At 34.3% G+C, this 23,848-nt stretch overlaps 1 protein-coding gene across 2 annotated transcripts in view; it reads right to left on the bottom strand.

The window, feature by feature from the left end:
- Positions 1-677: 677 nt before the first annotated feature.
- The window catches only part of LOC111047874 (MMS19 nucleotide excision repair protein homolog), a 32,421-nt gene continuing 9,250 nt past the window's right edge, over positions 678-23,848 (bottom strand). Inside the window, exons 4-13 of one of the 2 annotated variants that reach the window (XM_039426856.1) lie at positions 22,923-23,070; positions 20,495-20,686; positions 16,987-17,095; positions 14,461-14,629; positions 12,565-12,728; positions 10,444-10,559; positions 5,877-6,030; positions 4,659-4,826; positions 2,489-2,569; positions 678-1,059 (exon numbers count right to left, since the gene is read on the bottom strand). In XM_039426856.1, coding sequence (XP_039282790.1) covers positions 943-1,059; positions 2,489-2,569; positions 4,659-4,826; positions 5,877-6,030; positions 10,444-10,559; positions 12,565-12,728; positions 14,461-14,629; positions 16,987-17,095; positions 20,495-20,686; positions 22,923-23,070 — 1,418 coding nt within the window. In that variant the 3' untranslated portion in view covers positions 678-942. Of the gene's footprint in view, positions 1,060-2,488; positions 2,570-4,658; positions 4,827-5,876; positions 6,031-6,985; positions 7,102-10,443; positions 10,560-12,564; positions 12,729-14,460; positions 14,630-16,986; positions 17,096-20,494; positions 20,687-22,922; positions 23,071-23,848 lie in introns of both variants that reach the window. The other variant, XM_039426855.1, reaches the window with a different exon arrangement.

Genomic DNA, 23,848 nt, shown 5'->3' with positions numbered 1-23,848 from the left:
AATATATTTTTTAACAATTGAATAATAAATTTCCCATAATGGAGATTGAATATTATGTTAATTAGTAATATTATATTTCTACATTGTAAAACACGATCTGCAAAGTTGCAGAGGCAGGCAAGGATAGCGCTATCTGCTTTGTCGAATGATAGACAAGGATATCAACAACAATGTTAATCGGACACTGCCATTATAACGTGGACCTTTCTATAGAATAATTTATTATAGTTGAAGATTTTTTAGGTCATCATCAAAAGTATCCATAACGTGTAAGACATAAGTATTTGTCAGTTTCAATTATTACTATAATTAGTAAAGGATTTTTTGATTGTTAGACTTCTTAAAACTGTATCTTTTTATGTTTTCTTTAGATTTTTTTCTTGTATTCAATTGTATGTTTCTTTGTAAAGGAGACAAAATTGAGTTACCTATTGTCTCCATGGATGACCGGTTTCACACACACCGATTTCTCGCCGCCATGACACCCAGAATGCCCTCTGTTGTTAATTATTTTAGCTGATTCTTAGCCAATCGGAGGACATTCTAGATGTTTAGCGGTGAAAAATTGGAGTGTGAAAACAGTCGATGGGAAGCAATAATCAACCAATGCGTAAAATCAATATGAGGTTAGAAATTGGATTAAAGTATGACAGGATAGATTCAATTGAACGCAATTAAAACAACTAAACATATTTATTTAAAATAGCTGATATCTATTCATTGATAGTGGTTTGATATAATTCGAACATCTTCCATTCAATGGAATGTAGTGGTGCAATTCCTCATCAAAAATAACGATAATCTGAATAAAACAGACACAATGTTGGGTAACTGTGTACGGTACAATGTACACAACATACATACACTATATTATATTGATTGGAGGGATGACACTGATACAAACAACATCAAAGTTTCTGTAATTTTACTAAATTATTCTTTCTATTCTGGTGTTTCTAGATGATGGTTGACGAGAAACCAGGCAGACCTCGCATTGACTGCTGCAAAGCGCACCAGGCGCTTTCTGTCGTCTAGGCATGGTTGCAGTTCTGTGGTAACCTGCAACATTCAATTCAACCAATCAATTATTTTGAACTCGTCAAACATTTCACGCAAAAAGAAATTCAATTACCATAACTAAATAGAATATTGAGCAAATAATTTCAGAAAATAGAAAGGAAATCCAAAGAGATATTAATAAATTACTTAAGTTCGAAATTTTTAGTTACTTTCCAGAAAATAAAAAAAGAATCTAAAGAATAAAGGTAATCCTATAATAAAGTGAGAGATATTAGTAAATTACTTGTGTCCAGATTTTTAGTTACTTTCCCGAACAGATTGAGAAAATGACTGAACTGTACAATAACTGAAAAAACTAATCTAAAGATACCTTTTTAATCAATTGAGCCTATATGGTCAAGTTATCTGAGTAGGATTTACTTTATCAATCAAACTTGAATAAACCTTCCCTGAATCACCTTTTTGAGCCCTAGAATCAAACGGTAAATAAATATTGAACCGGTTCAATTTTTAAGTAGAGTTGAATGCACTATAATCAAGTATGATGGCCACTTGATTAATGTAAACCAACAGTCAAGACCAATCGCATACACTTATTACAATTGAAAATTTTATTATGATCACTTGATTGGTGTAAACCAACAGTCAAGTCCATTCGAATATACTCATTACAATTGAAAAGCTTTTGTCAATTTTATATCAAGTGTTATAACACTTTCAAGTTTGAAAAAATCGTTTGTTACTCTTGAATGTAAGTAAAACCTGAAAAATACAATTTTCTCCATTCGAGAAAACTTGGCCTACTTACAAGGCACCATAAATGATTTTGAACTTTTACCAGACCAATGTGTACGTTCTGTGTACAGTATATTGTTCCAGTTCCAATCGTAAATTGTTCCATCACGAGACTAGTGCAAAATGTTCCCATGGAGCGCCATTTCAAAATCGTTGTTTCAACTTTTGGCGCGCACATATAAAGTTGATTTACACTAAAATGTGTCGTTTACTAGCTGCGTGAGTGAAGAAAGGCTGTTTTACAAACCTACCGTCTAGAAAAGTGTAAATTTCTTTTATTCCATTACTCTCAAATTTTCAATCGAGAAAAATTCATTTAATGAATGGTTATCAAACATCATATTGTTGGTTATGTATTCTATGCTATGGTATCAGCGCAAGCGCAGAGAAGCAAGCAGACTACAATAATCGACCAATGAGAGCTCAGATAGTTGGAACTGTACCAGGTCGGACAATTTACCACACTTTTGTGGATTTTTCAGGATTTTGGAACTGGAACAGAATCTGTCAAAATTCCTCCCATGGAACGCAGAACTTTTACATGGTAAATTGTGAATCGGACAATTTACCACATTCCATGTACACAGAACGGGCCCATTGTGTTTTTGTTTATTCTGCCCCAACAATGTTGGGTCGAGAATAATGAGTTGTAAATAAACAATTTAATACTCACATCTTCGACGTATGGAACGATTTGAACAGGTGGGTAGCTTGCGTAGAACTTCAAACATTCCAGTGCTCCGATTCTAACTTTCTGTAAAACAAAAAAAGTGTAAAATTATAGTTAAGTGTTAACCAGAAAGTTTTAAATTTCAAAAAGTGTTCTGAAGTAGAACAATGTTCAGATATATTGTTTCGATCTCCCATATTAATTCCAGATTAACATTAGCTTCTGTTGATTCTTATGATTTTTTTGTACTTTTGTATTAAATAAACCAGGCATGATGGCACATCATCTAAATGCTAATTGAAAATCTTTCGGTTCAATAAAAACAAATACACAAGAACTACTTTAATTTAACAAAATTGTTTGAGAGAAAAATATTATAATGAAATAATGACAGGAGATTCCGATTGCTACACCGTTATCAGTATTTTCTAGAGCTTAATCTTATTAAAGTAAAATTTCTTGCATTTATCGCAAGTGATTATGTATACTTCAAATTGTTTTATTAGTTGTGGACATGTACCACAGCATCAACTTCGCTACAAAAAAGGAAGTGAACAGGACCTAGACTATTCTATAACTTGGTCACTTTCCACAAAAAAAAAACAATTAGTTTCTATAGAAACTTTGAAAAAAGTTAAGGTTAAAATATTTGTGATTTATTGTAATATTGTGCTTTGTAATGTATTTTTTGAAAAATAAAAATATTGATTTTTCTAAAGGTTATTCTCACATGAGTCTTAGACTTGTGCGTGTGTAATGAGGCGAATGATGTTGAGGATTGTTAAAGCAGATGAGCTTCTCTTCATCTTATTCTAAAAATACATATAAGCCAGCATGTATTTTAACATTATATTTTGAATACTCACAAATGGTTATTGTCAATTCTAACAAAAAAAAGGACGAACTAACACGCTAACAAACCAACAGGACAAAATTGATAGCACGCCAGGATGTACACGAATTTTGAATAATGTAATGTGTTTTTCGCCCCACTTGGATGTAATGAGCTGGTTTACGTGCGTCATATGGAGGCCGAAAGTGATTGTTTTCTGGCCAGGCCGGTAAAATTTTTACGGCCCTAGGGCTGTAAAATAACCTTGAAGTCAGCTGATTCTGATTTGATGTAAACGTGTTTACAAAATAGTTTATGAAACGGAATAAGTTTATGCTTCTAGAATTGAATAAAGTATTTTGCAATAAGATACTATCATTTTATTTGGATGAATGAAATACAAATGAGATATTATAAACTAATCAAATTCAATTTTCAGAGTATAGTAGAATCTAACCTCAAACCTCCTAGTACTGCGTTTATCACGGAACATAGTGGATAAACGGAATCATTTTATGCTTTTAGAATTCAATAAAGTATTCTGCAATAATATACTATCATTATATTTGGATGAATAAAATACAGATAAGATATATATTATTATAAACTATTCAAATACTGTAATTCGATTTTCAGAGTAGGATAGAACTTCTAACCTAAACTTCCATTGACATTCAGATTGGCCCAATTTTAAGTGTGCTAAAACAGCTGATCAAACCTTTTCATTATTTGTGTTTATCATTCAATAATTAAAACATTTATAATAATATCATCTTATTGTCATTTGGAAGAATAAAATGTTTAAACTCAACCTCTTACATAATTGAACATAATCTTTTAGGTTATTTAGACAAATCAGAATAAAAAATAAAAATACTTGGACAATTTCCTGATATTCAGATTACCTCAGATTTGCTAGAGCTATGACCTTCCACTTTTGCTTTCGGAAGTGCTTATAATAGACAATAAATTATTTTCATATATATATTGTTTATTTTTCTGTGTGGCGAAAAATAACGTTCTCACCATGGGCAAAAATGTTTTTCCGGCTCTCAATCTTTTCTAGTCCTCGGCCTACGGCCTCGGACTTGAAAACCGATTTCGAGCCAGAAAAGTCTCATTTTCGGCCCTAGGTGCGAAATATACTATTCTGTCTTTCACTCAGATTCATTTATTATTGGAATACTGTATTATCATTTTAAAGCGATAATGTTTCTTCCCATTTTTTCATCCATTCCTTTATTATAATTTACAATTATTGATGTACAGCCAATCATTATTTATCCTATATTCACCCCTATTTTTACATTCCCCACCAAATTTGGAAAATGCTGAGCTCACCATGGAATGTGATTCCTTTGCTAACTTGAGAAATCGCGGGATGAACGTATCAGTGTAGGACAGAAGTGCTGGCTCCTTCTCAGCTAGAAGGCCAGAGAGCGTGTTTAATGTGGTCAACTCCAGCTTATCTTCCCCTTCATCCAGCGACTCCACCAGTGGTATCATAATCTGTGCAACAATTAATTCAAATAAGAAATCAATTCACAATAGAATATCTTTCTTCATGTTTTGGGTGAGCACGCTGAGCCGTCAGTCCTAAAAACTCAATAATTATTATTGTACAGAGTGATCAAAGCGTCCCTCCTCCACAGTAAAACAATTAAAAAAGTGCGGAGATATTTGATAACTATAATTATTTCACATTGAATATATATGTATTGTACACATATCATATATCAAGAAATAAGAAACCGAGTACCCGTTTAAAAACTTTTAATTCACAAAATATTAATGCCATTTTCATTTTGAAAATAGCATTAAATGTTGAAACATGTGAATTAAAGTTAAAAAAAGGGTACTTCAATTTTTTTATTTCTTGATAAATAAGAGTAGCTTTCACCAAAAAGTTATTAAGTACACATATAAGTATGTTCTAGATATATGTGTGTGTTCAAGATAAATTATTAGAAAAGTGTCAACAGGCTCAGCCTTAAATTGTGCCTTTCACAAATGTTGATATAAATATTGTTTCAACAAGAGATTATGTTTTATCACTGAATAAATTCAAGTAAAATGTCTAGTTCAAAAATATTCTAACACGAATTTTTTATTTAGATGGATGAAACATAATCAAATTGAAATATTGCACTGAATTATCACTTCCCAATATAGAAAATAATGAGTATTTGAAAAATTTTGAAACCAGAGATGAAACATATACTCACAAATTGATAGATGCTCTGATATTAATCAAGTGCTATCTGAAGAACTCTGACGCCAGATTTGAGCTAGCCAGGTAATTTAATTTAATAAAAATTGTTGAAATTTCAATTGAAGGAAGGAATAAGACGGAATTAATAATTAATTGAGAAGAATAATTCATTTCCAATCTATTAAGTACAGTATTTTGGATTACAGAACCAAGGTTTCTTGTTTCAACTAACATAGTCTTCTTTCATTCAACTTTAAATAATGTTCAATAAAGTGGAATTGAGAATATAATCTTCTTCCTCAATTATGGAGCGGTACCACCTTATGCGTTCTACAAATGTAGCTTACCTGTCGTAGACTGGGTAGTAGAACCGATTTCGGAACAGACTGAACTAGATAGGCTAGAGCAGTGAGGTAATTAGGCTTGCAGGCTCGGGAACACGTCCTACTCATTGAGGCCAATGATAGAGCTCTTTGGAAAAATCGTTGCCGATAGAATATCCTGAAAATGAAATAAGTATACGTTATAAATAGATAGTATAAATATAATTCCTACAGTTCATCATAACCTGAAGTGTTGGTTCTCTAATAACATATTAATTCTACACGGTGTGATCCGTAAAGGAGGGACGAGTTTCAAGGTATCTTTAGCCCATCATCAGCTTTCCTTGATACTCGAGCACAAAAGCTTCTAGACTTACATAACATGTTAGCGCTCTTGTAAAAATGAAACTTGATCACTTAACATGTATCTAAACAAAGTTAGATAATTCTAACTAATTTATAAATTTCTTTTATCAAGCTTTGTTACTTCTTAAAGTAATAAATGTCTATCCATAACATTTGAGATGAGCCCATATTCTCAGTAGCTAATTCCATCACCAATCAAATAATAGCATGGAAATCTTTCATCTATAGTATTATCTATTGTACTATCTAAAAATATTGTATATTGTCTGTTATTTAGAAAGTTTATGTTTGCATAAATAAGGAGTGACCAGATCCGCGAAAAATCCAAAACTTAGAATGACAGTCTGTGTCAAACCCCCCCCCCCCCAATAGAACATTTCCCCTTGTAGGGTTGAGTATCCCCCTTCTGTGGGCACCCCTAAATTCATTCAAATAATAAACCTAGTATTTAATATTTACCATTAGAAACTGGAAATGATACAAAGCAATTTCGTCGAGACAACAACATTTTGACAATTGACATAGGAATCAGATTTTTCGGGACTACAGAATTATTCTTTAGCATAAAAATATAGTTTCACTTAGGACAATTTAAATATATTATTGTAATGCTGATGAATTATTGAATATTTAGGTGACCATAAGTCAGTTGCACGAAGATACCAACAACTTCATATCCCAGTTCATATGAGGAAACCTGATTAGAGAAACTATTTCAAGCTCAAAGTTAATATCTTTGATAATATAATTAGTGGAAGTATCTTTACCTCAACATGGAGTTACTTTTTGCGATTAAAAACAGTTTATCTTCTTCAACAATGAGTCGAAAGCCGTCAGCTGCTTCACGCCCTGGCTCCTTGCAATCAGCTAGTTGATCGGTAAGCTAGAATAGGAAAATTAACATAATTATTAATTTTGAAATAATAGCGTGAAAAAATGTCGTCTCTATAATAATCTTCAGCATATTCTTATAATATCAATAGCCTTATTATAATCGTCCACACTCTCATCTTCAAGCAAAAAGAAATAGATGTAAACAGTTAATTAGAAATTCCAAAAGTCAATATTTCAAAAATTTGTTAAACTCTAATAGATCAATGGCTTCCAAATGGCGCGCTTTAAAGTCTCTCGGGGCAGGCAAGGATAAGTCCAAGTTGGTGGTCAGACATACTGTTGAAGAATTGAACTGTCACTTCTCTCAGGTTCCGGTGAGTTTGGATTTGGCCTATGAGTATTGTAATATTATGAGGTGTTACGGTGCGATGATGAGTTTCACTGGGCAGCAGTAACGCAGATGGATGTCATTAGATCAATCTGTGATATTAAGAGTAATGCTGTCGGCGCCGATGCACTTCCAGTGAGATTCATCAAACTAATTCTGCCTCTCATTTCTCCGTTTATCACACATTTATACAATACTTCATTTATGACCTCCAGCTTCCCATGCATTCAAATTTTCCATGATCATTCCATTCAACAAAGTTCCTGATCCCATTCTCTTCTGATTATCGGCCGGTCGGCATACTGTCTGTCTTGTCTAAGGGTAGGAGAGGCTTGCTCATAAGCAAATGAGCAGCTATATTACTCGGAAAGGAATCATCAGCGAACATCAGTCTGGATTCCGAGGAGGACAACAGCAACATCAGCTTTGCTCTGTGTTTCAGATGACATTCGAATGGCCATGGATAGGAGACAGTCTACACTGGTGGTGTTGATTGACTTGAGCAAGGCATTCGATTGTATCTATCACCCGCTGCTTTTGAAAAAACTGAAAAATTATGGTTTTTCTGAGAGAAGTGTGGCATGGGTGAGGTAATACCTTCTTGACAGACAGCAGTGTGTTCGATTGGACAGCACGTCTCGATGGAGGGTGGTCAACAGGGGGTACCTCAGGTTCAGTTTGGGACCACTACTGTTTAGTTTGTATGTAAATGACGTAACTGACCGATCAGACACTCCAGATATCATCTTTATGCAGACGACCTACAGATTTATAGACATTTCAAGACTGATAACTTTGGTGAAGCAGTTACTCTCATGAATGAGGATCTGACTGCTGTCTCACTTGGACAGCACAGCATGGATTGAAAATTAATGAATCAAAATCCAAAACAATCGTTATAGGTAATAGGAGACTTTTGAACCAACTTGACTTTAACCATGGACCTTTCATCGAAATTAACTCTCATAGACTGGATTATAGTGAAAACTTACAAACTTAGGACTTACATTTAACAGACATCTAGACTGGACTGAACAAGTGACAAGACTTGCAACAGGGTCTTTGCAGGCATTCACTCACTGAAGAGAATTGGAGCTGTTATCCCCTTACGGGAGAGAATAATGCTTGTGAAGACCTTGATATTTCCGCATTTCCATTATGGAGATGTGGTCATACAGGAATGACAGGACTCTTTCTGAAAGACTGCAAAGGGCTCAGAACTACTGCGTGAGATTCGTCTTTGGCCTTGAAAGGGACGTCCACATAAGCCCTTACATCACTCAGATGGGTATTTTGAAGCTTCGAGACAGCAGAATTTATCATGTGCTGATGCTCCTCCACAAGGTTCTGGCAACTGGGTCTCCTCTCTACTTGAGTCAGAAATTTCAATTCCTCGCAGGAATCAACAGAAGAGATACGAGGCAGCGCAAGCCTGTTGAGCATTCCCATCCATCGCACTGTGACATATAATAGGTCGTTCTGTGTGACTGCTTGCAGACTGTGGAATAGCTTACCCGCATCTTGAGGAGTGTGGAGAGGCGGACACTGTTCGGCGCGGAGGTCTTGGCGTGGTGAGGGAGGGCGATCGGGGCATAGGATGAGGAGGTGTGTATGCGTGGTGTGTTGCTTGTGTGAAAGGTGTGTGTTTGCATGACATTTTCTTGTTTCTTGCTAAAAATAAAAAAAAATTTTTTCTATAAACTCTATCTATTTTTTTTTTATTTTATTTCAGTCCAAAATATATTCTACTAAATTAAAATAATTTTTTTTCAAATTATGATTGGTATATACATATTTTTTTTTTCTATCTATTACTTATTATATATTAAGAGATTATTTCCTTATGTTGGCAAGTAGATGCATTAGAATTGTATAGGAGGGTTAAGTGGGAGAGAGGGCCGGCTGCGCCCAACTTCGCCCTCCAGGTTAAAATAAAGGCAGCCTATCTTTATCTATCTATCTATCTTCTTAAATGCCTATTTCCTATTTTGTGATGGCTATCTTTATAACAGGTAGCTATCTTTGTATTTATTCTTTGTACGGATAATGTTGGATAATCATGGTGAATCTAAAAAGAGTTTTATAGTTCTCAACTATTGGTTGTGATCGTATCTGGTATAGTTTCCTCTCCCTCATACGAATTAGTTGAACCATTTACTATGAGCAAAAGGTGATAAGCTGCTCTAGAATAGACTCACCTTTTTGAAGCATTGCTTCAAAAGTTGAGCAAATGCTCTAGTTTATTCATACAATTTTGAGCAAAAACTTTTACTTTTGAGCAAATGCTCGAACTATTTTTTTGATGAGCATGAGCAAAAGGTTTTGCTCACGTTTATTCATAGAGAATGAAGCAAATGCTCCATATTTTAGAAGTATAAGCAAATGCTCAACTTTATTCATATTGCCCATTGCCTATTATCCATTATTATGTATTATCTATTATTGTCTATTATATACTAGCTAATATTGTATATTGTCTGTTATTTAGAAAGTTATTGTTAACATAAATGAGGGGTGCCCAGATTCACAAAAAACCCCAAAACTTTGAATGACAGTCTGTGTCACTCCCCCCCCCCTATTCGAACATTTCCCCTTGGAAAGTTGAGTAGGCTATCCCACTTTTTTGGGCACCCCTAAATTCATTCAAATAATAAACCAAGTATTTTATATTTACCTCCAGAAACTGGAAATGATACACAAAAATTTAATTGATAAAACAATTTGTTGATAATTGACATAGGAATCAAATTTTGGGGGACTACAGTACTATTCTTTAGCATAAAAATATAACCTTACTTTGGACAATTTTTTGGAAAAATTTAAATATATTATTGTAATTCTGATGATCTAATGAATTATTGAATATTTAGGTGACCATAAGTCAGTTGCACGAAGATACCAACAACTTCATATCCCAGTTCATATGAGGAAACCTGATTAGAGAAACTATTTCAAGCTCAAAGTTAATATCTTTGATAATATAATTAGTGGAAGTATCTTTACCTCAACATGGAGTTACTTTTTGCGATTAAAAACAGTTTATCTTCTTCAACAATGAGTCGAAAGCCGTCAGCTGCTTCGCGCCCTGGCTCCTTGCAATCAGCTAGTTGATCGGTAAGCTAGAATAGGAAAATTAACATAAATTATTAATTTTGAAGTAAAAACAAACATGAAATTAGAACTTAAAATTAGACATGAATATGCCTTTTTCAATATTTCTGAATTCTGATCTAAGAAACCAAAGAAAGAACCCTGGTGTTTCTGCCGGAATGTTGGTTTTTGATCTACATCTAGGCTAGCTATCACGACCTATCTAGGCTAGGTAACATAATTCACCAAAATCATAAACATATGTGAGAAGGCCTAACATGGAAGATAAATTATTTATGCAATTTTGATATTTTAGATTGCTGAGTGAAGGAAAGATGACTATAGAGATATAAATATATCTTACTTAAGAAAAGTTACATGTAAAGGTGAGTACAGACTTATGTTCCACGAACACGTTCATTTCACTTTTCATTGGCTCATTATAATATCTGTATTTGTACAAAAACAGTAAGATACAGATATAATACATAGAATCAGCTGATGAGAAGTGAAATGCACGTCTTCGTGACGCATAAGTCTATATGCACCTCAACAGAAAGGAGTATGGAATCCATTGCTGGATAAAATAAATTCTTGAAGGAAAGTGTGGTTATCGGTATAACTAAAATTAGTACGTGAATCATTGCATTATCTCAAGACTAAGTCGTTTAGTTTATTGAATTCGTCTTTAAAAAATAAATCTTTCAATTCAATAGATCGTAATAACTTCAAGATAAATTACATCAAGTAGATGAAAACAATATAAAAATCTTGTAGTACCCTTTATTATTAAAGCTTTAAAATTTTAATCTTCTAATTTTTAAAGTTTTTAATAATAAAGAGTTCTACAAGATTTTTATATTGTTTTCAATTATTTTACAAATGTAGCCCATTTAAGTAAAGTGTTTTTATCAAGTAATTGATATTCTACCTTATCAATCCAGTAGGCCATCAATCCATGACCCCGAAGAACCAATGACTTCGTGACGCATAAGTCTATATGCACCTCAACAGAAAGGAGTACGGAATCCATTGCTGGATAAAATACATTCTTGAAGAGAAGTGTGGTTATCGGTATATTAAAATTAATACGTGAATCATTGCATTATCTCAAGACTAAGTCGTTTAGTTTATTGAATTTGTCTTTACAAAATACACCGTGATTCAAAAAGAATAGGTACCACAACTTTGAAAATTGATAACTCTGCAAAGAATAAACGCAGAGTGGAGCACTATCTGTTATCGATTCGAGGAAGCTCTAAAGTTTTTATTAGTTCCATATTCCAGCAGGATGGAGCACCACCCCATTTGCACTCATCTGTCCGTGCCTATTTGAATGAAAAGAGAATGGATCGGCCGCCAAGCAGATCGAGACAGAGCACTTCATCACTGGCCTCCAAGAAGCCCTGACCTCACCCCCTGCGATTTTTTTCTATGGGGGTACGTTAAAGATAAGGTGTATCAACCGCCTCTACCAGCTAACATTGAGGAGCTCAAATAAGAAATAACAGCAGCTATACAAACTGTAACGCCTAATATGCTACTGAGGGTGTGGAACGAGTTCAAGTATCGTATTGATATCACTCGAGTGTCTGGAGGAGGTCACATTGAACTTGTTTTCTAGTGAGGGAAAACTTATTTTAATACTCTTCATTTTGATTTACAACCCAAGTTTCTATTATGTTTCCTTGATTAAATACAGATTTTCAAAGTTGTGGTATTCTTTTTGAATCACGGTGTATATCTTTTAGTCGTTAGTTTATTGAATTCGTCTATACAAAAAAAATCTTTCAATTCAATAGATCGTAATAACTTCAAGATAAATTACATCAAGTAAATGAAAACAATATAAAAAATCTTGTAGTACCGTAACCTTTATTATTAAAAACTTTAAAAGTTCAAAGTTTAAAATTTACTTTAAAAGTTTTTAATAATAAAGGGTACTACATTTACAAGATTTTTAATTGTTTTAAATTATTTTACAAAAGTAGCCCATGTAAGTAAATTGTTTTTATCAAGTAATTGATATTCTACCTTATCAATCCAGTAGGCCATCAATCCATGACCCCGAAGAACCAATGACTTGGTGACCCATGATAGCAATTTCACTGCATTCACTTTCGATTTGCTGTCTCGGGATGCAAGTTTTTGTTCTAAATGTTTGGCAGTGTGTCCTAAAATAGTTGCCAGAACTTCATCTGCAATCGAAATACGTATTAGTCGGAAAAAATTAGATGAATTATGAATACAAATCAAAAATACCCTGTAATTATGGATTTTTCGAAAATTCCATTTTGTGGGTCGATGATGCCCCCCTCACTTTTTGGAGAATTAAGGGTGGGAATTGCTACAGTTTTGAATCTTAGCTCAATCGACTCAGAAGATCCTAAAACATCGCCTCGCACAGACGAACCATCGATTTTCGCAATAGGGGGCTCGGACCCCTCATTTATTTGAAAAAAAGTCATAAGTCAAAATTTGAAAAATTCCCAGCCAAACTGGGGCATGTGACAATTCTAAATTTCATCAGAAAGTCTCTAGGAGTCCTAGCAGGCTCCGGGAAAATAATTATATAATAATTCTTTTTTTTTATTATATGAACGAATCCAGCCAAATATTATTAGATTTGAGAATTCCTTTTATTCATATTCATCAACAGCCAAGTTCAATCATGAACATAAAAGCATAGACGAAATATAGCATAAGTTTATTCAATCTTTTATCTGCATTCAGAGCTTATTGCTTAAGCTTATGCTATCTTTTCTCTATGATAAAAGATACAAACATCGATTTGGATAGTTCATGAGAATTAAATTTGGATGATTCATGAGAATTCATTTATTTGGGAATAAATAAATAGATTGGAGAGTGGAGAAATAGTCCCACACAATAACTTGTTAAGCTATCATCTGTGAGTAAATGAATTCTACTGTCCTTTTTGAAAAGATTGATTGATTGAGTACTTTATTCATGTAGATTACAACAATATATACTGGCTTCTACACTTATATACAATAGCTTACAATACAGCAAAATTATAGATGAATTTACATAATATAGACTGAGAAAATTATTATTGAACTGTATATGATATGAAAAAAGCAATTTGTGATAACTATAGATAATATTGTTATGCATCTACATAAATTGGCGGAGCTTTGGACATATCAATGTCCATTCTTCGGAAAGAATATTCAAAATATCCTTCCCACTAACTCTCTACCAAAACGTTAATTTCATTAATTCAACTTGAGATTTATTTATAAATGGAAATATTGTAAAAGTATTAATTAATTAATATGAATATTTAAGAGAAAAAAACATAAAATTAATAAAGTAAAATAATTATATAGGTGGATAAGATCAAATCATTGATTAATAAAATGGAGAGGGCTGAAAGTTCAGGGTAATCAACTTTCAATAATATACAACAGTATGCAGTGGATAATTAAAATAACATGAGTTTATATATTATATATATACAAACTATTCTACAACATGTTTAAAGGTTTGTATTGGTGGGATGAGTGAGGGATGGTTATCATGTGATCGTTCTAGGGACAGTTTCAGTCATTTGTTCCAAAAGATGTTTTTTTAAAGTCAGGATGAAGCTCGCTCGGCTCTCGATGGACCTGATAGAAACAGGGAATGCATTCCATGCACGACAGGCACTGACTAAAAAGGATTTTGTGAAAATAGTGGTTCGATGGTTGGGTATCCTCAAAGAACTTTCTCCGGTTCTAGTATGTGAAGCATCCTCCTACCTTTCAGAAACAAATTTGAAATCAAAGAGGGAGTAGAGATAAAACCTTGTCTATTTCTTGTCTCCAAATGTTTGTACTGTATTGATTTAATGAATAAAGACATTAAAATATTTCTTCAAATTATTTATTTCTAAAAAACTCGAATAAATAACAAAAAACATCTCACCATTTTGCTGCTTATTGATCAATGTGGCTAAGAGTTCTGAGGCAGAATCCCGTATCAACGCATCTTTTTCAGAAAAAGCCACATCGGCAAGAGAAGTTGTTAACGGCAACCAATGTTTTATTTTTACATTTGGTTGAACGTAACCAAGAAGAGCTTGAAGAATGATTACCTGTAATTCATAAAAATGACTTATTTCAAAAAAGAAACTAATAAAACCTCTTTTATAGGACACAGCACATAAGAATTAATACATAAATAACTTGTGGGGAAGTGGTAGGTTTTGCGATTGCGCTGGTATTTTATTGTTTCTGATTCAGATTCATGCGCATGCTACTTCCGTTGGACGAGGGATCACTTTAGGACCGATTCCACATACGGGGCCATATGAATAAAAACTGAGCATATGCTTATGAGCATGGAGCATAAGGTTTTGCTCATGAGCATTAGGTTGAAGCATAAGCATTTGCTCATTTGTATATGAATAAGCTTTACCTTACACTCTTACCTTATGCTCCTGAACTCTGGAGCAAATGCTCACGTATTTTAAAGATATTTCATAAGCTGATTTGTCTTACTTTGTTTTTATAGTGAAAGGCTAGAATGTGCTACTCACGTAAGCGCTAAATATGCAGGTCGTCTGCTCTGTTCTCTATCTGATATCGGGGCACCGAACTTCGCTCGTTATTTTTATTTATTGATAAACAGAACACAATTCTCTAAAATGATCGTGTTCATATTTCACAGCTGGCTATACTTCATCTTATGAATTTCGGGGATGCGTTATTTTGATTTTTCACATACTCACTCTCTCACTCACTTTTTTACTATCCACAGCTGTTTCAGCCAAGGATGAATTATTCTTTTAATGTCGTTCAGCAAGTTTTCCCAAGGATGAGACCTAGTGCAATCAAACCTTTATCATAAACCTACTATGTTCCAAATTTCGTGAAAATCGTTAGAGCCGTTTTCGAGATCCGTTAAACATAAATAATGTTTGATGTGCGATGGAGGAACGAGGGCGGTACGAGGGAGGAGCGTGCTCGGTGCGGGTTGGAAGCACGAGTATGTGTACGCAGCTTTATAATCGTCTACAGTATCATCTTCTTAAATGTCTATTTCCTATTCTGTGATGGTAGGAAAAATAGGAGTAACATGACAACTAGGGCTCTGCCCCATTAAAACTCCATCCGATAGGTATCTTTCGTATGTATTCTTTTGATAAATATCACGGTTGAATCTGAAAAGAGTTTTATAGTTCTCAACTATTGGATGTGATCATATCTGGTATACTTTACTATTCCTCACACAAATTAGTTGAGCCATTTTACAACGAGCAGGTAAAAAGCTGCTCTAGACTAGACACACCTTTTTTGAAGCATTTGCTTCACAAGTTGAGCAAATTCTCTAGTTTATTCATACAATTTTGAGCACAAGCTTTACTTTTGAGCAAATGCTCAAACTATTTTTTTGATGAGTAAGAGCAAAAGGGTTTGCTCACGTTTGTGCATAGAAAATGAAGCAATATGAGCAAAATGTTTGCTCAATATTTTAAAGTACTTTACTGTATGGCATATATGTTTATGTTATGATTCGGTCTTCAATAAAATATTGTTTATTCTTCTTTATTAATCAATCAATGTATTAAGTATACTTATTCCTACATACTCATTCTTAAATATACAATCATCACAATGTATTATCTATTTTATAATCAGAATATTAATAATACATCTACAATATAAGTGTATTCTCTATTATTTACTTCTATGAGCAGATTAAGCTTATTATGTATAAAGTGGAACTCCCCCCCTACACACAGATGGATAATCTAGTAGGGGGATTCCAAAATATGTTGTATATTGTATTTCTTATTCGTGTATTATGTTTTTTGGAAATAAACTGAATTGAATTGATTTTATTTTGACGATACACTATTTGATACAATTAATTTTTTGTACAACAATGTGTAAATAAAGAATTTGATTTGAAATGCTTAACTTTAATCATATGGCCCAATATCATACGTTGAAAAATTATTTTATGGAAAATATGTAAAGCTGCTGGTCCACCCATCCCACATCTTCTTCCTTCCCATTACCCATGCACAAGGCTGGAGATTATGTAGACATCACCCTCAGCAAAAAAGAAAACATATAAAAAAGATAAAATACATAAACCCTAGAAAACACACACTAAAGAATCGGCCATTGCAGATATAAATGAAATTCTATCAACTTTAAATTATTACGGTATGCGTGAGAAATGAATATATCTGTCCAGCTCCAAAACACCCTAGTGGAAATGATTTTGAAGATCATGGATCTGTTATAAAGCGATCTCCCCTAACGAAAATATCATGATATTTCACCTTTGATGCCTAAATCACCTTTAATTTTTTACCATGCATACCTTTGGATAACTATCCTCATTATTTTGAATGACTTATTGATTTCTAACACTTATTACAGGTGGGAAAAGTAAGCTCAATACAAAAGCTTGTGAAATAATGAACAAGATACAACTTACTGAATGTTTTGATTTTTTGAAGATGTCCTTGTAATTTGATCCATCCCCTTCAGCGCCCCTAGGTGTAATGACTGTCTCAACTAGTGGGCACACAACTTCTGCTTGTAACCTATTATTAAAGAAATAAAAGTAATAATAATAATAGAGGTATTGGCAATATGTTTATAAAATTCAAACATTACACTCAGAGTTTTAAGGGATGAATAGAAAAACGTCGAGTTTTTCATTTTTCATTCGCAAACAAAATTATTATCAAACATTATGAAATGAACATACCCTACCAGACAGCATAACAACAATAATCAGTTCACTAATAATTTAATTTTTTGAATAATTTTGAAACGAACGGGCAGATTTTGTAATACTAGCATATAGCTTGAGAGTAATTACAATTTATAAGTAACATTTTACAAAGTATGAAGTTACATGATCGCATTCCTAACTCAACTTAATGAGTCCAAACAGATACAACAATTATAATTTATAAAGAAATGATTTAAACCTTAATAAATAAATCAATTTAATTAGTCCAAACATATAAAACAATAAAAATTTATGATGAAATGATCTACAACAGTCTCTTGGAAAGACGCATTTTGAATGCATTGAAAGTTCAGGACCGGTCATTAGCTACATATGGTGGGCCGTCCACTGAAACCGATTTCGTCCGAACTAGCATCGGCCGAAAACTACCGAACTCGTCCGAACGATCCCCCAACAAAGAAAGCTATAGATGCTCGTCCATTGCAACAGGTTCAAACGTCAGTGCACGACCGTCTCCGGCCGATCAAGTTTTTGATCAGAATTGAATGGGATTTTCCGGCTTTATCCTGCCGAAGTCGAGCTGAGACAACATCAGTCTAACCTCAAAATTGTTTTGACAGTCTTGTCTGTTTTTGTTTTTTGAACTTGTTCTGTTTTATTAAGTTTCAACTATGGACAATGAAAATTTGATAAGTTTGGTTCAAGAGCATGTTCCATTGTGGGATATGCGAGACAAAAGATATCATCGTCGTGATGTTCAAAGGAATCTGTAGACAAAGATTACTGCACAAATAGGATATGACGACCATATTCGGCCGAATTAACGACAGGCAGATTCGTCCGATCCAACGGCCGAATGGATCGGTTGAATACGGTTGCAGTGGACGGTTACCCTATACGTTCCAACGGAATTTGATCTGAATTTCATATAGTTTTCATGGTGGTAATTCACCTTAAGTGAATTAGGCATTTTTTCTTGATCTACATAATATAACAATGTTGATTTTATAACTGTATTGAATTTTATATAATTTGTATATGTATTTATAAATTTAGGAATTTTATATATATTTGTATTTATTTATCTTTTTTTTTCAAATTCACTTGTATTTGGGAGAAGTTGTGATGGAGATGGGTTCACCTCGGGGGGAATTCGGGCTGTTTACAATAGTGACCTGGACGCCAAGTAGCTGAGCATCAGTCGGGCCACCATTGTTGAAAAGGGAGTGGCTTTTTGGTTTGGGCTGGTCGTGGTATCTCGTACATCTGCCTTACTGATGTAAGCCACGACGTTGATGCTGTGTCATGAAGTTTTCTTAATGTGAGCTGAATGAAGTCAATCAGTTGGGGAGTGGAAACATATTCATAGAGTAGCCTATTGTTCACTTTGTAGTGAAATTTGCAGATGGTTCTTATGATTCGGTTTTGTTTGCCAAATAGACGTTTTCTATTTGCTTTAGATAGATATGGGAACCAGACCAGGGCGGCATAGGTCATGTATGCCCTGATGATAGCTGTGAATATGAACAGCCGAAACATCAGGGGGAGAGAAGGTGTGATTAGAAGAGGGAATAGTTGTCCAAACAACACACGACAGTGTGATTCGTAATGACAAAACTTGTTCTTTTTAAACTGAGTTTCTAAACTAAATATCATAGAGAGCTGAAAGATGGATATTTGATGAAATATGATAAATTCATCACTTGCTCTTGAAGAAAAAAGACCATAGGTCAAATTCAGTAAATTTATAATGTCATATTTTCTAAAACATGATGGCCTTGATAGTAATACAATTATTTTTTTATTCATTGGCAGGAGCAAACGATACAATAGCCTCCGAGCATTGGATGGGTCGCGGAGTATAGTGGGTATCTTCTGCGATTTATCCAAGGCCTATGACAGGGTTAATCACAAAATTCTACTAAAAAAACTTGCTTATTATGTGGTCACAGCCAAAGCATTAGACTTTTTTGAATCTTACTTGACAGGGAGACGCCAAGCGGTAAGAGTTATTAACAATAAAGGGGTTATTATTGATTCGGACTGTTTGTTTCAACCCTATGGAATTCCCCAGGGAACAATACTGGGTTCAATACTTTTTAACATCTATGTGAATGATCCCCCAAAAAAACTAGATTCCAAGGTAATTCTATTCGCCGATGACACAACAATTCTAGTTGAGGGCTCAAAAGGGGATATTCAAATCAAGACTTAAACGGCAATTTCAGACTTAAATCACTGGCTCAATGAGAATCACCTTAAAATAGATACCAACAAAACAAAAATTCTTCAATTTATAGCATCCCGTCGAACTTTTAACAACAATATACCTAACGTATATTGTCTGACCTATCAGACTACAATCAGACAAAAGTGACGAGGTTTCTCGGGGTCGAGCTGCAGGATGACTTGAGATGGGGTGATCACGTGCAGCGTCTCTTGCATAGGATATCTGCGATTCTGTTCTCGCAGAGGTTTGTGAGGGGAGCAGTAGGGTATAATTCCCTGCTTGCGATCTATCATGGCTATCTCATGTCTGTCATTCGTTACAGTTTGATATTCTGGGGTGGCTATGACACACACCTTGAGGTAATTTTCAGGAGGCAGAAAAGAACTCAGAATAATTTTTAACCTTAGTGCCCGAACATCCTGTAGGCCTTATTTTGTGAGAGAGTATATTAACTTTGCCAGCCATGTACTTTCTGGAGATCATCACGTACGTTAGTAAAAATTGGAGGGCATTCTTATTCGTTGTACTTATCATTCCTACAATACAAGGAGTGGTGGCTCAATCCTCGGTTACCCGGCACATAGACTAACCTTTCTGGAGAAAGACCCACACTATTGCGCAATAAAAATTATAAATAGACTCCCCCATAATCTTAAAGATTTTTCCAACTTTTCAAAGAAGACCGGAAGGATAAGGGAAGTTCTGTTAAAAAGAGAGCCGTACACAGTGTGGATGTCTTGAGGGAAGAAAATTACATATCATAGAATTATTACAAAATAAAAATTTCCTTTAAATCAACTGAAATAAATCGATTTCTTCTAGGGGGTGCTCCTAGAGGCAGTGTTTTTTTCTTTGACGTCTCCTCGTTGCACTATTGTATTTTCTGTGTTTATTATTGATTGTGACGATTCAATGTTGTGAAGCTTGTCTTTTATATGCAACTACTTGAATAAATGAAATTTGATTGATTGAATAGTCGGAAAAGAAAAAAATTATATTACAATCAATACTCACAAAGAGCTCTGAGATTTGACTAGATTTTCAATGACAACAGCAACATCTTGAAGAGTTGAATTGTGATGACAGCTGTCCAGTTTGTGGAAGCCTTCCAGCCACCACTCGACTAGACGTTTCAAACACAGTCTGCAAATCACCTCAAGTACTTGGCCTTCATTCTCCAGCACTTCTTCGTTTGTTAGAAGACTCCTTAAAAAATTATAATAAATTCCAAATTTATTTATTTATTCAATCATTCAGAATTACACAACTTACAGAAAAGTACCACAGATTGCAAGAAAAATATTGAGACTATCAATCAAGATTATAGTTTTGATACATTTGTCATATTGATATATATTAATCAAACAAACTAAATATCATAGAGAGCTGAAAAATGGATATTTGATGAAAACATAATAAATTCACCACTTGCTCTTGAAGAAAAAAGAACGAAGGTCAAATTCAGTAAATTCATAATTTCTGTTAAATTTGTTAATATTAATAAAAAGTATTGTTATGTATAAGGCCTTTGGAAGGATGGCATGAGGCGAGGGGTTTCTTGTTAACAACACAGAGGAGGCAGTGGGGGCTTCTGGATCGTTCTCGTGTGTTACAGTTTTGGTGAGGGGAACCATCGACCAATGGCAAGCGTGATCTAGAAGTCTCTGGGAAGCTCCATGCACTGTGATTGGTCGGCCGTGTTCGACACCTCCAGAAATCTCTCGAAAGTTCTGTTGCGTATATAAATGGCGCGAGTTGCAGTCGGCGAGTGGAGTTGAGAAACGACAGTCAAGCATTCACTACGTGAAAGAGACGTGATAAAGTGATAACAGACTTTTGTAGTTGCTTATACAGTTTATTATTATTGGTGACAGTTATTCTTGAACAATTATTTATATAGATAAATGTAAGCTTGTGATAATTCTGAGTAATTTATTTAGGTAGTTATCAGTTTTTAGTTGTTTCTAGTTTACCTCCGTGTGTTATAGTGTTGTAAGTAATAAATCAGTATAAATAGCCTCAAGTGTTTTATTAGTGTAGAGCCCGCAACAGTATCACTGCTGCGAAAAATATGGAATGAGAATGAATGTCAAGAAGAGAGAAATTATGGTGATCAGCAATAATCAACATAGGATTGCATAGCATTTCATTGGATGTTTGATTGAAGAGGATATGCGGTGTGATATAGAATTGCAAGAGTGAAGGAGGCATTTAGCCAGATAAGAAGATTGGAGTGTAGCAGGATGCAAATGGAGCTGCGAAGAAGATGGCCAAGTGCTTTGTGTGGAGCGTGGCTCTATATGGAGTAGAAATCTGGACGCTCAGAAGACAGGAGCGGAAGAGATTGGAGGCTTTCAAAATGTGGTTGTGGAGTAGGATGGAGGGGACAGCTGGATGGATAGGGTGCGGAATTAGGAGGTAGTGCGTAGATTAGGAGAGGAAATGAATATTATGACAGTGATAAGGAGGTGGAAGCGGAACTGGCTGGGGCACATGCTGAGCATGCGGCCTCCTTGTGACGGTAATGGAGGGGGCTGTGGAGGGAGGGAGGGTGCTGGGGCGGAGGAGAGTGAAGATGGTGAATGACGACAGGGAGGAGGGAAAATACTTGATGCTGAAGGGAATAGCACAGGACAGAGAGGAATGGAGAAGGAGGAATCATGTTATATGGACCTGCCCAAGGGCAGAATTGGAATTGATTTATTTTCTTCTTCTTTTACAAAATACAATATAATACAATAATTAAATGTGAAGAAGGCTCCTCATATGGGAAAGTGAATACTGATACTGATAATGATGATGATAATATTATTGATGAATTAATAATGAGTTATTATTGATACGAGGCTTACCCCGTGCAGCGCAAAGTGGCGCTTGCGTTGTAAAACGAATTGCAAACAGTGCAAATTGCATAAACCTCATGATTTTTATAGTTTGGTGTTTTCAATTATTGACAGAGGGTTGTTCTGTGATAAAATTTTGATTCAACAAACTTTTTTCAAGAAAAATGTATCATAACGAATTGGAGATTCCATTAAATTGAATCATTTTTGGTAGAACAAGCCAGAAACTCTGCTCTACAAAATCTTGCAAAACTACCGTATTGTTGTATTCAAACGGATTAACAGACAAATGCTTTAGCTTTTCTCGTCAATTCAATTAAAGCTATAAGAAAGGAGACTCCTCATTTAGTTGTCTTATTAATGTAACAAGAGAGTAGCGTGGTAAATGAAATTGAAAATATATTACTGCAAACGAATACAAATTGCATGATAACTTATAGAAAAAACAAGTGGAGTTTTTTGGTAATTGTATTTGTGACAATTTGATAGTATTTTCAAGGTTACAATCTAAACAATGCAAAAATGAATTCTTCCGATGTGAAAATTATTGTTCTTGAAAATTTCTATTAGTAAAGAAAAATGATTACTGCTAGAATTACCTCAGACAGCTCAATATCTTTGGTGCTGATTTTGGATTGTTTTCAATGAGATCCATCAAAAGACCACAGACTTCATTAACAAATTGTGGTAGAATGACCAGCCCACACAATGTTTCAGTTTGCCAGTCTTGCATCTGATGATTTGTATCTGCAAAAAAACGAATAATTGAAATCGCTGATTAATATTATTGGATCTGCTTAAAACCCCTGAAGTGAATAACATCTTGAGGGAGCACTGATTAAGTCAACTATGCCAGACTGGGATAAAACTCATTTTGTTAGGTTGGCATCAAGTAAAGGATGATTTTTCAAAGAAGATTTAGATGCTGTCCGGTTTTGTTGGGTTGGCAATAATGTGAGGAAATATTTGTATCAAACCCATTTTTTCCACAAAGAAAATATCAAGACCCAATTTTTCACGTAACCATTGTTTTGAATAGAATTTGAAACAAACAAACGATATATTCATAAGAACAGAATAACTATAAAAAGCAATCCTGCATTGCAATTATTAAATTAAGATTTTTTTAAATATACATTGGAGTTAGTATGATATAAACGAATATTGTACTGTAAAATAGCAAGTGAATTTGAAACATTGGAGTTGATCTGACGCGAAAACAGGCGATTCTCTGCTAAACAGTGGGAGCTGAAAGCAGCCCCAAAAACAAATTCTTGTTTTTTCATTTGTATATTTGTGTATTGTTCATTTTAATACACAATAATGTACTTGGGGATGAATATTGTACCATTAAATTCTCCCAAAAAATTGAGTAAAAAGAATTCACCTTTCAATCTCTCAAGCTCAAATGACTCATAACTACTGTTTGCACGATCAATTATGTAGTCCAAATATGTAATTTATGTAACATGTATTTATTTATTGGATAGAGTAAACAATACAGTAGTCGGAAAAGAAAAAAAAA

This window comes from Nilaparvata lugens, chromosome 4 (assembly GCF_014356525.2).
Source record: "Nilaparvata lugens isolate BPH chromosome 4, ASM1435652v1, whole genome shotgun sequence".
In the NCBI taxonomy this organism is placed as follows: domain Eukaryota; kingdom Metazoa; phylum Arthropoda; class Insecta; order Hemiptera; family Delphacidae; genus Nilaparvata; species Nilaparvata lugens.
Note: the sequence above shows the minus strand (reverse complement) of the source record. Positions and strands in the feature narration are given on the sequence as shown.